This window comes from Anopheles stephensi, chromosome 3 (genome assembly GCF_013141755.1).
Source record: "Anopheles stephensi strain Indian chromosome 3, UCI_ANSTEP_V1.0, whole genome shotgun sequence".
Taxonomy (NCBI): domain Eukaryota; kingdom Metazoa; phylum Arthropoda; class Insecta; order Diptera; family Culicidae; genus Anopheles; species Anopheles stephensi.
In genome coordinates, this window is record NC_050203.1 from 63715717 (window position 1) to 63729570 (window position 13854).

At 46.5% G+C, this 13854-nt stretch overlaps 2 protein-coding genes across 3 annotated transcripts in view; one reads left to right on the forward strand and one right to left on the reverse strand.

Moving 5' to 3' along the window:
* Positions 1-10084, reverse strand: part of LOC118511584 (histone acetyltransferase KAT7) — a 57816-nt gene extending 47732 nt beyond the window's left edge. For both annotated transcript variants that reach the window (XR_004906165.1, XM_036054836.1), the window contains exons 1-4: positions 9745-10084; positions 9487-9676; positions 7419-9421; positions 7157-7351 (exon numbers count right to left, since the gene is read on the reverse strand). Coding sequence is in view for 1 of the 2 variants with exons in the window: in XM_036054836.1 (XP_035910729.1) it covers positions 7157-7351; positions 7419-9421; positions 9487-9676; positions 9745-9762 (2406 nt within the window). In the remaining variant the exon portion in view is untranslated. The remainder of the gene's footprint in view (positions 1-7156; positions 7352-7418; positions 9422-9486; positions 9677-9744) is intronic.
* A 225-nt stretch (positions 10085-10309) lies between these two features.
* Positions 10310-13646, forward strand: LOC118511586 (sphingosine-1-phosphate phosphatase 1-like). Its single transcript, XM_036054837.1, has 5 exons — positions 10310-10459; positions 10529-10978; positions 11046-11296; positions 11910-12082; positions 12158-13646. Exons 2-5 carry the CDS (start codon positions 10591-10593, stop codon positions 12573-12575), a joined length of 1230 nt encoding a protein of 409 aa, XP_035910730.1. The 5' UTR covers positions 10310-10459; positions 10529-10590; the 3' UTR covers positions 12576-13646.
* Positions 13647-13854: the final 208 nt, after the last annotated feature.

The window sequence follows — 13854 nt, forward strand, 5'->3', positions numbered from 1 at the left end:
GAATGAAGAAGTGGAACACACGCCTGGTGTGGCAAATTCGCCAGCAGACAACGCGCGAAAACATGGCCAGCGCTCTAAGCTCTCCTAGCGTCGGCTAGGGGCAAAACGGTTCACAAACACAGCCTTAAAACGGTCGGTCGGGCCGGTGGAGTCTGTCTGGCACGGATTTGCTCACAGATGATGTACGATACGATGGATGATGGTGAGTCCGCTGGCCGCCATCACCTGTCCCCGCGTACCCATTGATAACTTTACGTGCGTCCTGCGGAACAAGGACTCATCATCACCTTCGGAGATAGAGAGAGAGAGAGACAAGGATAAATGTATAAGCAACAACAGACAGTACTTCTTGCCACCGTGCCAGACAACACACTGGACAAAAACACTACCTTTTTCACAACCACACAATCAACCAAGCACACATACAATGAGCTTGGGACGAACAGCGGTTCGGACGTGTGTTGGTGAGCGATCCTGGTCCTTCTTATATACACGCGCACATCCAGTACATACATTCCGGGCTTTACTCACCCAGCTGGACGAGATCCTTGGCTGATGCCGTCATCGGTTCGCCATCCTTGTCTATCGCTTCTCTCCAAGCAACTACAGCTGCTGTACCGGATCCACCAGTACCATTAATACCAATATGACGCAGAAATACCTTCGGGCCAGAAAGTCCCTCAAATAAAAAAAAACAGACGGTTCAACAGCCGCGAAAGGACTGCGGCCTATACACGTATATGCCTCGTTTATCCCAACTCTCCCAAAGCGCGTGTCTGGCTAAAAAAGGGCGCCCGATGCGCGTACAAACTCGCGTCCTTCACCTTCACCCAGTCTCACGACGGAATCCGGGCGCAGTGGATCGGTGCTATGGCGGTGGTGGGTTCGGGCCTTCTTTTTTTTGGTTCGCTCTCCTTCGTTATATACTCTGTTGCATCCGCCGAACATTTGTTTGTAGTCTTTGTCGGGGTTCCCTTTTTTTTGTGCATGTCGCAAATGTCCTTCGCCGCCACCGCGTACTACTGTTTATTTACGCCTTTCGCCGGTGGTAATTTTCATCTGCGTCGGAGAGAAGCAGCAGAGAAAGAAAGAGCCTGCACGCACCCCGGTATCGTGGGAATCAATGGAAAGGGTGCTGTACCCATTGCAAAAAAAACAGAGGCCTAGCTCGCACGCTCGGCCTAACGCATGCAATAACAATAGCAGGACATCAAGAAGATCCGATCCGAAATCTGGCGGGAATCGGTACGCATCTATGTGTGCAATGCCCTCGACACACTTCGCGCTCGTCCGCACAGCTCCCGCCGTACTGCCCGCCCGGCCGTCGTTTTGTCCTAGGCCCTTCTGCTTCAAAGCGCGACTCGACGTGTCCTTCTCCTGCTTCCTTCAGCCTCACTCCTTCCCCTCCCTCCCTCCCCTGTAGCCTGTCTACCGTGATCGGCATCTAGCGGAAGAGCTGAGCCGATTGGTGGTACCGCACACAGCACCCCAAACCTTATTTTCGCAAATTCAAACCTCCTCTTCGCTATCCTGGCATCCTTGCCTGTTCTGTCGGGTGTTTTTATTTTTTGCTACCCTGTCTTTTCTCTCTCTCTCTCTCTCTGTCTCACGAGCGATCAATCCTTGTGCGTCCTTGCAGTGGGTCTCTCTCTCTTGCACACACGCACACACACCGAAACCATGGCAGCAGCACTCAGAATGCGAGCAGCATCACCAGACACGCGTCCCGACGACACCCATTTTACAGCAAAACTCCTTCCGATGGGAGTCGCGCCTGTTTTGGGGTCATTGAAATTTTGATTGCATCGTTTGCAACAGTCGGGGAGTTTTTTTTTTTTTTTGCTGTCTCCCTTACGTTTGGTGAAGGCGCTAATGCTGCCTTTCGGTCACGATGCTGGGCGGTGAGCTAGCTAGCCATCAGCATGCTTGCCAGCCAGCCAGCCACATAGCGTTTGATTTGTTTCATTCTCTTAATTCAAATATATGCGTGGGGAAACTGGATTTTTTGTACAAACAAATACAATTTTCGTCCATTGTCACCATCGTTTATTAATATCGACAACATCTCATCAGCAGTATTAGTACACACACAAACAAAAAAAAACGATAGCGGAACAAAGGGCTTGATTCGTCCTTGCATCGAGGGTGCTTAAGAGCAGGGGTTTTAACAGGGTTTTCCTTTCTGCTGATTAGGGCTAGTGCGCTAAACACACAAAACCTATCCATTCTTAAGGATGTTAAATTAAACTGAAGCCTGCCTAGTAATCAAGATCGAACTTGATCACGCGATGATCGGAAGTTCCAGTTTCGTAATGACTTCTTTTTTCTGACTGGCTTAATTAATTTTCACCATACTGTTGTTGAGAAAACCCTCTTTTAAACTAAAATGTTGGAAGTATTGATGACAGAATCAGATAAATTTGACAGCCGGATGTCTCCCCACAATTCTTATGTATCGGTATCGCTACGGAATGTTTTCCTCTTGAGGACTAATTTTTGTGTTAAATTTATCAAACTAACCTTTCTGTGCTGGTGTTCTAGGGAATCTAAATAGGACAGCTTTTAGCCTACAATTTTTGAGTTCCAAGAATACTCTAGACCTTAAGCACTGATGTATCATATAAGACAACCGAAACCCACTTGACTTATTGAAAATATTCCAAAATTCCACAACATCTGGTATAAAAATTTGCCCCGTAAAGAAATCCTGCCTTAGAATTGTGAACGAGAATTTTAATCTGCGAAGCTTGACCGAAACGACCGAAACGGGCGATGCCACCGGAATGAGGGTTGTGAATTTTACTAACTCTCACACCTTTACCAGCTTATGCCGGAAACTTCCTGTTTACTCATCCTCAGCGCACAAATAGTTGCGGCGGCCGCTGTTGTTTTTTTCGGCAGCACAGGACAGCATCATACCTTGCCAACCTGTGCATCATCGGTGCTTCGAATCGGAGTCGGTTGTCGACAAGGGTACTGCTACTACACCAGCGGTGGTGGTTCAAACGGCGTTTGGTATGGGCCAGCCGCCGTCTAGACACTGCCAGACAGAATCCGCATGATCGCGGCCATCCGCAATAGGGTGAGACCAGTTGCAAAAGTTAACCCCAGACGTCTGGTGCGGTCAACGGTGACGATGCTACCAAGACGATAGACGTGCAGACGTGGAGTGTGGCCCGAATAGAGAGAGACACACACACGCAAGAAAAAAACAACATTACTCCTTCCTCCAGCGTTCCAGAAGAAGGCAACAGCATCATACCGTGTTTGGTAGGACGAAAGTGCCGCCTCTTCCCGCTGGTCCTATCTACCCGACGACGCTGTAACGACCTACATGCCTCCACAGCACCGTCCTCCAGTAAACTTTCGAACTTGCCGAATCCGAATCAAGCGACGCAAAGTTCATTGACCAATTCATTGCAATCGTAGTCGTACGATGCCCCGGCAAACGGGATGCCCAGGCATCCCAGGCGAGCCTTATCCCGGGCTACGCAAGCCCCATACACACAGACACACAGAGACAGACTCGTGCCCACAGAATACACACAAACACCAGCAACGTACCGCAAGCACTCACACACACACAAACAACCGTTAGAGCTGCATCCCGCTGCATCCCGACAGCGACAAAGACTAACGATCGGAAGTACGTGATGCCTTCCACTTCCGGTGAGGTTTACCGTGCATCGATTCCCAATTGCAGCAAAAAGGGATGCCTGGAGAAGGGAGGTTTGGTTTTTTGCTTGCCAAGGTTGCGTCTTTGCGCAAGATAAAAATTTCCCCAAAACACACAACGACACAAAAGCGGTGGTTGAATGTGATGGAGGCGCCTGGTTGAATGTACGCGAAACAACCGCCCGTTCAAATAAAGGTGTGTTCGGTCGGAAGTTCGATCACACCAGCGGTGGTGGCATCAAGCGCGATTTGATATATAAACTCCTTTGTAATTTCGATAGAAAATTTGTAACATTAACAGCATCTAAGAAAAAAAATACTAAAGACTTATTAACTATTCGGGGTTTATTGTAATTAAAAACAAAAAATTACAAGTTGCAATTAAAAAAAAGATAATAAAAATTCAACCCATAATCAATTCCACTCAAATATACTTCAAGGATCCACTTACGGACAAAAAATCCATCCAGTCGTACCAATGGTCATCGAAAGTACTTGAAGCTGGGTAACGTGACCCACTCCCTTTATCCCAAAATTGAGGAGGAATAAACTTTAGAGAGAAACAAAATTCTGCCCATCTTTTTCTGCCATTGTTCCGTTTCCAAACCACTTGGATGGATGGTATGATATGGTCAAAATCATCACTTCTTCATCGCCCGTAATGAGAAAAGTGTCATTCGATTGGATGTTGACCAGAAAGGATGCTAAAACCCAAAAGCAACAATAGTTTGATATCAGGATTATGGAAGCATCTGCGACATTCTACGTGACTGACTCCGCTGCCACAGGGTGCGAAAAGCAACAAAATGAATAACAATTCGTTCGTTGGCTAACGCCAAAATGAACATGCTGTATTTTACGCCCTCCTTCATCGGTTGCATTCGTCTGATGGTGGCTGAAAAGGGGCAAATTATTGGTGCGGCTTCAAAGCCATTACAAACTGGTTAGCTGTAAGAAAGTTAGATAATGCTGCTCTAAAATACAGGGTTATCATCGAGACGGACTGCCAAATGATCGAAAAAGGAATATTTTTCTTCACTATGTGGAACTACAGCTTCGAAAGGGCACGGCTTACCATATCTGACTTCCTTGACTTGGCTGTACCAGAGCTATACTAACTGATAGAGAGGTAGTACAGAAGGGATTTAATTGGCAGGCATACGATGGCTCTGCACAGGGGTCAAATTGTGTCCAGCAGCTCTTCTCCGAACACCTTTGTAAGGGTAGATCTACCTTACGACGATACAGTCGCATGTGAAAACAGTAAGGACAGATCTTGAAATTAAGAGTATAACCTCATACAAAGATCTTCATAGAGCTCCATAGTGCGTAAGGAGCTTCAGAATAAGCAAACTGCTTTGACAGGACAGAGTTTGATAGTCTGAGTCAGTGAAAAAAAGGGCTCAGAGTCCTCAGTTAGTTTAGTTAAGGCCTCACTAGCATTTGCCAACCAAGAAAAAAGAGACTAAAATTAGAAAAAATTAATAAAAGTCTAACAAATGTACAATGCAATGCTGATTTTTGTACCCTAAATAAAGATCTTCTAAGTACGCATACTTGCTCACTTGTAAATAAACATTAAACTTCACGCTATCTAACAAAAGATCACTCCCAAAACTTCTTTTCAAAGATGTTCCTCCTACTGCACTTTTCGCAAAAAGGGAAGAGGAAAGCGTAAAGTAATTAAAATTTGCCCAGTGTGCTTCGTCGCCAGACACAAAAGTGTACAGTGCATCCATCCACCAGCACTGACTGCAGTAACCATCCATCGTGCTCGCTGTGTCGAAAATTTAAACACAGTTAGAATGGGTGGCTCGCTCGATGTGGAGGGTCGATTCGATTGTGTTCGATTCTATCGGTGGAATGACCGTTAGGGTGATAACCAGATCGTATGCCATCGGTGTGAAGTGACGCAGAGAGTGCCTGCGGTGGCATGCTGGAACTAGGAAGCAAAAATCTTTACTTCCACTATATTTTACGCTCAACAATATATATTTGTACCCTCGCACAGCCACACACACACACTCGTACATCATCGCAAAGTACCATCAGTACAATCGAAGCCGAATTGCAGAGAAACGGACAGCAACGGTAGCCATGCGGACAGAAGGATTCAGCGCGGGAACGACAGACACGGCGCGGACGGTTTTCAAACTCTCCCGGCGTTGGTGCAAATAACGCCGGTCATTGGCCTCGACAGACACACGGGCGTTAGCCACCGGGACCGAGAGAACCGATACCGAGCGACCGACCGCACGCTCCGAATCCTTTTCACAGTCGATCCTTGCGCCAGGATAATGATTGTGGGCAACGAGCGCGACGACGATGCTGTCCGATGATCATGATGATTGTAATTGAAGTCTCATTTTACTCTTGTTGCGCTCTAACTATTTACCCACACTCTCTCTCTTACTCGCGTGCGCACCATTTCGCAAGCTCTTTGACCTTCTCGGACACAGAAAAAAAACCCCGCTCGCTACAAAAACTCATTACTGGAGCGGCATCGAGTGTTTGACTTTTCGTTGGCGGGGCTTAGCAGATGCAGTAATCTTATCGGGTTTTAATATTACACTTTAAAGCATTCTTATAAAATCAATTAGAACTGTGTTCAACAGGGGTTAAAAACCTGAAATATGTTATAGCGGCAATAAGCCAAACGAGAATATGCTAGTTTCTTATCTAAATTAGGTAGTTAAAAACACTTTATTCTGATCTGGCATTATTCCGACGTGCTGAGCTTTGGGATTTATCGATCCCCACATACAGGGATTATGAGATGAACTAGCAATGTTCGAGCCATTGATGGGCTCTATTCAGAAGTTTTATGCAGAACTAAAATCGGTTGTAGTTGTACAACACCTTTAACATCGAATGATAGTCCTATAGCTGGAGAGTTATTCTCCTAACAGTCCCACGTTCTAAATTACTTAAATATTTAAATAGACATCCAGTAAAAAATAATACATACAAATCGTGTTATGAACCCAATTATAAATAAAATAAATAATTTTCTGTAATTTTATAACAAGTAAATATAAAAAGGCCAGGGGAAAAATTTTGGTTGTATTTTACATAATTATAGATTATCAAAACCAAAACATAATTCCTAGAAAACCCATTGTTTAAGGTTCTATCTAATAAGTTAGTTATTTTTCAATGTTTAAACTTATTTTACACGTTTACTTTAAGATTTACCAAAAAGCCACACGTTCAAACTGTTTACATAGCCGCTCGAATAAATACATATTGAAAGAGGTTCAGCTAGCGAATAACAGAGGGCGCTATAATCGACTGAAAGATTTCCGTCATACGTATGACTTTGAACAGTGAATGTAGCTTACCTTAGCTATTAGCTTTTAAATTATTCCCTATATTTTGCAGCAAATAGTATTACAATTTGTTTACATATTATAAATAACGTAAAATAACACAGAATCGACTACATTAATTAGTTAGTCATATCAATAGGACGCCCACTTACCTTGCTGAAGTATCCCACCGTATGACATCCATCGCTATCCGCCAGCGTCATCACGTAAAAGAGAAACGGTTCCACATCGTAGTAGAGCGTTTTATGGTCGAGGAAGAATTTGGCCAACAGGCACAGATGCTGGCAATACTGTTTGTGTCGCTTTCCATCCACCTGCCATACGCCCAGCTTACCCTTGCGGTAAATCTGAAATGAGTAGGCATTTAGTTAGCATTTGGAACGCACACCAGTACGACGCGTGCTGTAACATTACCTCATCACCCGGTGGATGCCGCCAGACACATTTGGCGGCATGCCGCTTCATGCCCACCTCAGACTTTTGATAGCGCAAGCAAAATTCACACAAATACAGCTTCGGCAGTCTCGTCGCATCGTCCGGATACGGTGACTGGTACCACACCTGCATGCAGTGCCGACCCATCGAAATGTATTTCGTGCCCTTGCCGGTCACCATATCGCCCAGCTCCTTCTCAATGCTTTCGCTCGCCAGTGCTTGCGCTTCACGGAACAGCTGCAGGTCGTAGTCCGGTACAATGCCTTCCAGATTAGGTTCGGGCTTGATTTCATTCCCATCTCGATCGATCAACGGCTTTGGTCGTTCGGATAGGGGTGGCGGTGTGGACGGTTTGAAGCGTGCCCGCAAATCACGGATCTTTTGTGCGTACAGCTTCTGTTCTGGGGTTTGAATCTTTTTCGAATTCTCGTACACCGGAATCGAACGACGCCGTTCGTCTTCGCGTAGCTTTCGCTCGTGCAGCAGTTGCTTCGTTTGATCGGTGCTCATGTTGTGATACATTGGGCAAGCCTCCAGCGTGAAGTGCTTCTCAAATTGACCACCCATGTGCCCCATGGAATCACACTTCTCCAGCGGACAGCGACGCTCGACGGGGGCTTCCTCGATCAGCAGCTCCTTCGGCTTATCGTTCGCTCGTTTGCTGGACAGCGAGTTGGCGATGCTATTCTTGGCCTTGCCCTTCGAGGGCACGGATGGCGCCTTCTTGGCCGGGCTTTTCGAGGCAGAGTTTTTCACACTCTCAGCCTCGGAATCGGTCTCGGACGCGTTCTTACCGAGCAAGTGTTTCGATTTACGGGTGCTTGCCGAGCGAGTTAACTTTCGCGTTTGCTTTAACCGTTCCGTCTCCGAACCGTCCGAGCCAGCACCGGCACCATCCTTAGAAGCATCATTCTTCTGTGGCGTTCTTTCCAGTACTCGCTTCATGGTGTTGTTCGATTTCTTGTAATTCTGTGCCGCTGCTGCACTGATCGACGGTGACGAATCATCCGAAGATTCGGTTTCCGTGTCCGACGAGCCACTCGAGGATGATTCGCTCGAGCTTGACGTAGCGGACGATAGTGCTCGAATGGGGGATTTTATCGACTTGGACGAGGGAACGGAGGCTGGACTGGCTACTTTGTTCGTTGCACTCGAGGATCCACCGGGTTGTGGTTTCACCTGTCCGACCGGCTTTGGAGCGGTAATGTTTTGTGACCCTACTTGTGATGCCTTCCGAGGACGTCCGCGTCCTCGCAACAATGCTGTCGCTGTGGCGTTGCTCGATGTACCACCAGTTCCGGAAGGATTCTTGTCAAACAGGTCAGCTCCAGTCGCCACCACTCCCGACGCAACTGCATTCCCACTAGTGGAGCTCGAGCTGGACGTTCGCCTGTCTGTTTGCATATCCGATTTTTCCGGTGTCGTTTCCACCTCTGATTCCGATGAATTGACGGGCGAAAAGATACTTTTCTTTTTGCCCTTAGTGGCCGGTGTCGTGAGGGCTTGCGTTGCACTAGGGATCGGTTTTTTTACCCCGGTTAATGCACTGGCACCATTGTTGTTTGTCTTGTGCAGACTTTTCACCACCGTACTAGCCTTTACGGCACCTTTCGTGGCCGGCGTTGCATTTGGATGGTTTTGCTGGTGTTGCTGCTTAATCACGGACGGTGGAACCTTACCGCCACCGATCGGTGGTGGGACCGGTGCTCTCTCTTTGCCCTGAACCGCAGCAACGGACTTCTTCTTCGCTAACTCCGTTTGTACTTGACCTTTCTTGCCAGCGGTTGGCGCTTTGCTGCTTTCCGGTTCCGAATCATCGTCGTCACTCGAAGAGATGGAACTTTTGGACAATTTTTGTTGCTTGAGCGCGTGTGGTTTTTCTTTGGCACCATCCGGTTTTTGGTTTCCCGTTTTGGCGGTAGCGCTGCCGACCTCGGAACTCCGTCGCCTTACAATTTTTTCATTCGGTTTCTGTATTGTGGCTAAAATAAAACGATTAATGGTTCAGGTGGGGTATTGAATTTTGAAGAAAAATGAGCTCCATTACCATTCCCGCCAGCTGTTCCGGCAACCGCAGCATTGGTGTTTTGGGCAGGACGGGGCGACGGTTCTCTCGAGCTGGAAGAATCACTTTCGCTACTCGAGCTTCCGGAATCGGATCCTCCCGAACTTCCCGAATCGGATCCACTGGAACTGGAATCCGACGAACTGCCGCTACTTGATTCCGTACTTGTGGACTGTTGGGGATGGATAAATTAATGGTTAATTCTTGTATCATTTGTGGCTTTCAGAAGGTTTTCTCTACCTTTTTACGCTGAGGCATCCTTTCGAGGGTACGCTTGTTTCTCGCTCACAAAATGATAGTAAATATAGAACTTTGTTACTTTAAGCACTCTGCGTTTTTTCTTCTTGCTCTGGCATGTTCCTTAACTTGTACACTCTTTGTTTACACTGCTTATTTTACACCGTTTCTGCACAAAATCATACAACTTTTAAAGCCAGGCTACATGATTCGAGATGCCAAAAAGATTTCGATTAAAATGGGGGGATTGGCGATTTTTTTTACGTAAAAAATAAAGGTATTTTTACACTCAAGCAAAGTAACGCCACGATACTCTCGTCGGAGTTGCTTGCATTTGCTTTGAGCTGTCATTTTCGTCAAATGAAAACAATAACCAGGCTGCGCCATCGGGGCGTCATTTTGAAAGTAGATTTTTCTTTCGAAATAAAATAACGATTTTTTATTAATTTAAAAAAAACTTATGTGTTGTAAATTTGTTTTAGAATTACATAAAAAATGCAATTAATTTTGTTTTTCAAATATTTTATTACAAAATTTGAAATGTCAAGTTGACTCGCTTGCTCAGCTGTCAACATACCGCCGCCTGATCGAACCTTGTGTACATTTCTCCCGATAAACATTATTGCCGCAGTCGTCGCCGATAGGATTGTGTCCTGCGCCTTTTCCCATCTCAAAATGATTACAAATTAAGCGAGCCCGTAGTTTTCTACCCCCGGTGGTGTGTGTCCTTTGTTGCGGATTTGGTCCCGGTTCGTTGTAAAATTATTCCTTCCCTCGACATCCGCAGCTAGCAAGATTTAATACACAGGAGTATCGCATCCGCATAGTCAATATACCTGTTCTACAAAAATGCATCCACTACTGGAGTACCTCAAAAGCCCGGAGCTGGTTGTGAAGGTACAGGAATATTTCGGGATCGAGTACAAGAAAAGTAGCGCCTCAGCCAAGAATCACAGGACGACAGGTGCACCGAATGGCACAGCCATCGGTAACGGGAAAGGTGCGCCACCGGCCAATGGGCACGCGGTGGTGAATCATGCGAACGAGAAGAAGATCGATGACACCGATGATAAAGCTTATCGGGTGACGAATTACTTCTGGTACGTGCTGTTCATCATCGGTACCGAGCTGGGGGATGAGATATTCTACGCCACGTTTATCCCGTTCTGGTTTTGGAACATTGACAGCGCGGTAGGCCGGCGGGTCGTAATGGTATGGTCAGCGATTATGTACGTAGGTAATGCGCAAGAAGAGTACGATGTGTTACGCTCGAAGAGAACGCTAACGGAGATTCATAATTGCAGGACAAAGCCTTAAGGATATTATTCGTTGGCCAAGGCCTTCCTATCCAGCGGCACGGTTGCAGAAGAAATGGGGCCTCGAGTATGGGATGCCGTCCACGCATGCAATGGTTTCGGTTGCGATACCCTTTTCCGTGCTGATCTATACCTACGATCGATACATCTACTCGATGCCAGTTGGGCTGTCGATCGCCTGCGTGTGGTGTGCCGTAATATGCATCAGCCGTGTTTACTTAGGAATGCACAGTGTGCTGGTAAGTGGCATCGCAAGCAAATGGCCTGTGACTGATCCAGATTTTAGGAGGCCAACGGTGCGGAAATGGTTTGAGGAGCTAAACTGCTAGAACCTATTTACATTCGCTGAGAACAAGCCCTATTGCATGGCTGCAGGATCATCACAACGAGGGTTCTTCACCTAAGACTCGTCTTGGTCGTCGTTCAAGACTAGATTGATAGATATGGCCCGGTTTTACTAGACCCTTTCAGACGTGGAGGTGTGTTAGCTGATAAGATCGATTTTTACGAAATGTCACATGATATGGGAGACTCCTTCGAATACTAGGAAGCTCAGAGTATGAGGACTTTTCGACTGCGCGACCCGTTGTTTGGTCGAGATCCATTAAACGAAGAGACCCTTTCGACTATGAAGTCTGTTGAATGATGGTGAGCTCGCTTCGTAGAAGCTCGGACGACGAAGCCTTTTGATATATAAAGTCGCTTCGGCTACAGGCTGTACGCCCTACAGACGACGAGGTCTCTTCGACGATTAGTTTTCTTGCTAGAAAAGATCCTTAGGAAAATGAGATTAATCATCGAATGCGCCTCAAGTTTACACATTTTCTTGTCTTCCTCACCATCTCCTTGCAGGACATAATAGCAGGACTGGTGCTGGTCGTACTATTGATGATCCCGCTGATCCCCATCGTTGACCGATTGGATCTTGTAATCGTGACCTCCCGCTGGTCTCCAATATTCGTACTTTCGATATCAATACTACTGATCGTGTTTTACCCAGACTCAGGAAAATGGACTCCAACACGGTACGTTCGAATCGTTTGTTTTCCATAACATTTACTTCCTCTTATTAATCCTCCGCGCATTTCTCTGCATTCCAGAGGCGATACTGCCCTCACGGTTAGTGTGTGCGCTGGCATAGAACTTGGCGCCTGGCTGCACTACCATCTGGGTGAATTTCAGCAACCCGCCCAACCACCACCATACGCGATCATCTGGCCTTCGTACAGCATGTTCGGGCTGCTGCTGCTGCGCACCGTGCTCGGGCTGTGCTGTATCGTAGCGTCGCGCGCTTTCGCCAAATCGATCTCGTACGCATTCGTGTGCTTCATCCTCGGGCGGGACAAGAACGAGCTGCGCCAGTCGGAAGATACGCTCGAAAACAAGAACAAAATCATTGTCGAGCTTTCGTACAAACTGTTCACGTACGGTGTGATCGGGTTCAACACCCAGTACCTGCTGCCGAGTGTGTTCAAGCTGCTGAACATCGGTCGGCCAGACTTCTACACGGAAATCTAACCCGTGCGCGACGAGCGTTTAAACCAAAAAAAAAAAAAAAAACAAATGCGTCTAGCGCAACTAATCATCGCACATTCCATCCACAAGCGCCCGGAAAACAGTGAGCAATTTAGAATGTAGGACATTAGACACAAAAACATACACACATCGGAATCACATTTCTTCCAGTTAGAGGAGGGAGAGTACCAGATCGGCTGGTACGGCTAATACTGTTTTATACGGCACACACACACACGCCCGTTCTCCACTATCTTTGTTAACCTTTTTCTCCTTACTAAGCGTTGCCACTCGCACAAGAGCCGCTACTTTTCACCTCAACACTCTTACACTCTTTTCCAGTCGAATCTTGTCGTGCGTTCTTGGCGAGCGAATAAGAATCTAGATAGAGCCTTATAGTTACGAGAAAAACCAATATTAGCTTCAGGATCCTCTTGAAGGTTAAAAAAAAAAGAGACAGAGTACGCTTAACGTAGCAGTTAGAATCAGCGCGGATTAATCAAACCAGAAGTCTCACCAAGTATACCGTACAGCAGGGGTTCGCAAGCGCTTCCCGTTTGAGAGGAAACACCGTTTACTATAGAGCTTATACATCGCGTCACAACGAAACGAAATTCATACTGCCACCAGTAGCAAGCAATAATGGAAAGGCGAGAGCGTACGGCCGTCCCCGTTCGTGTGCGATGGCACCACAATTCGGATGCAAAGTATTCTAGTCTAAGCAAGGGGCTACAACGTCGAGGGAGCACCGGAACCGTCGACCAAGGTTGTGTGCATCCGTGTGCCGTACGCAACAGCACACAGGTTGCTGCTTGTAGCGGTTGCAAATATCGGTACAACTGTACCTGCTACTAGTAGGGTTAGTGGTTTTTTAAGACAAACAGTTCGAGCTGTATCTAAGATGAAACGAAAAAACAGATTAAACGACATCCAGCGACAAAAGGGACGAAACGGTGAAATGTTTTTTGCTGCTTTTCTTATCCTCTCCACAAATGCAAGTTGTTCACAGCTAGAGGGTAGAGGAAGGCGAGTATTTCACGAAATAAAAGCAAAATATCAAATTTCCTTTCAAAATACGTAATTTATGTAAAAGTATTTCTTTATAACATTCGAACCGTTTATTGTATTTTGTGAATGTGTGTGCTTATCTGTGTAGTGTGTAAATGTGTTGCCCTACGAGCCGTACGATGATCTTACCATCGTGCAGCGAATTAGACTCGCCAGGCTCCGGTGGGCTAGTCACGTCATGAGAATGACACCGGACGATCCAGCCCGTAAAGTT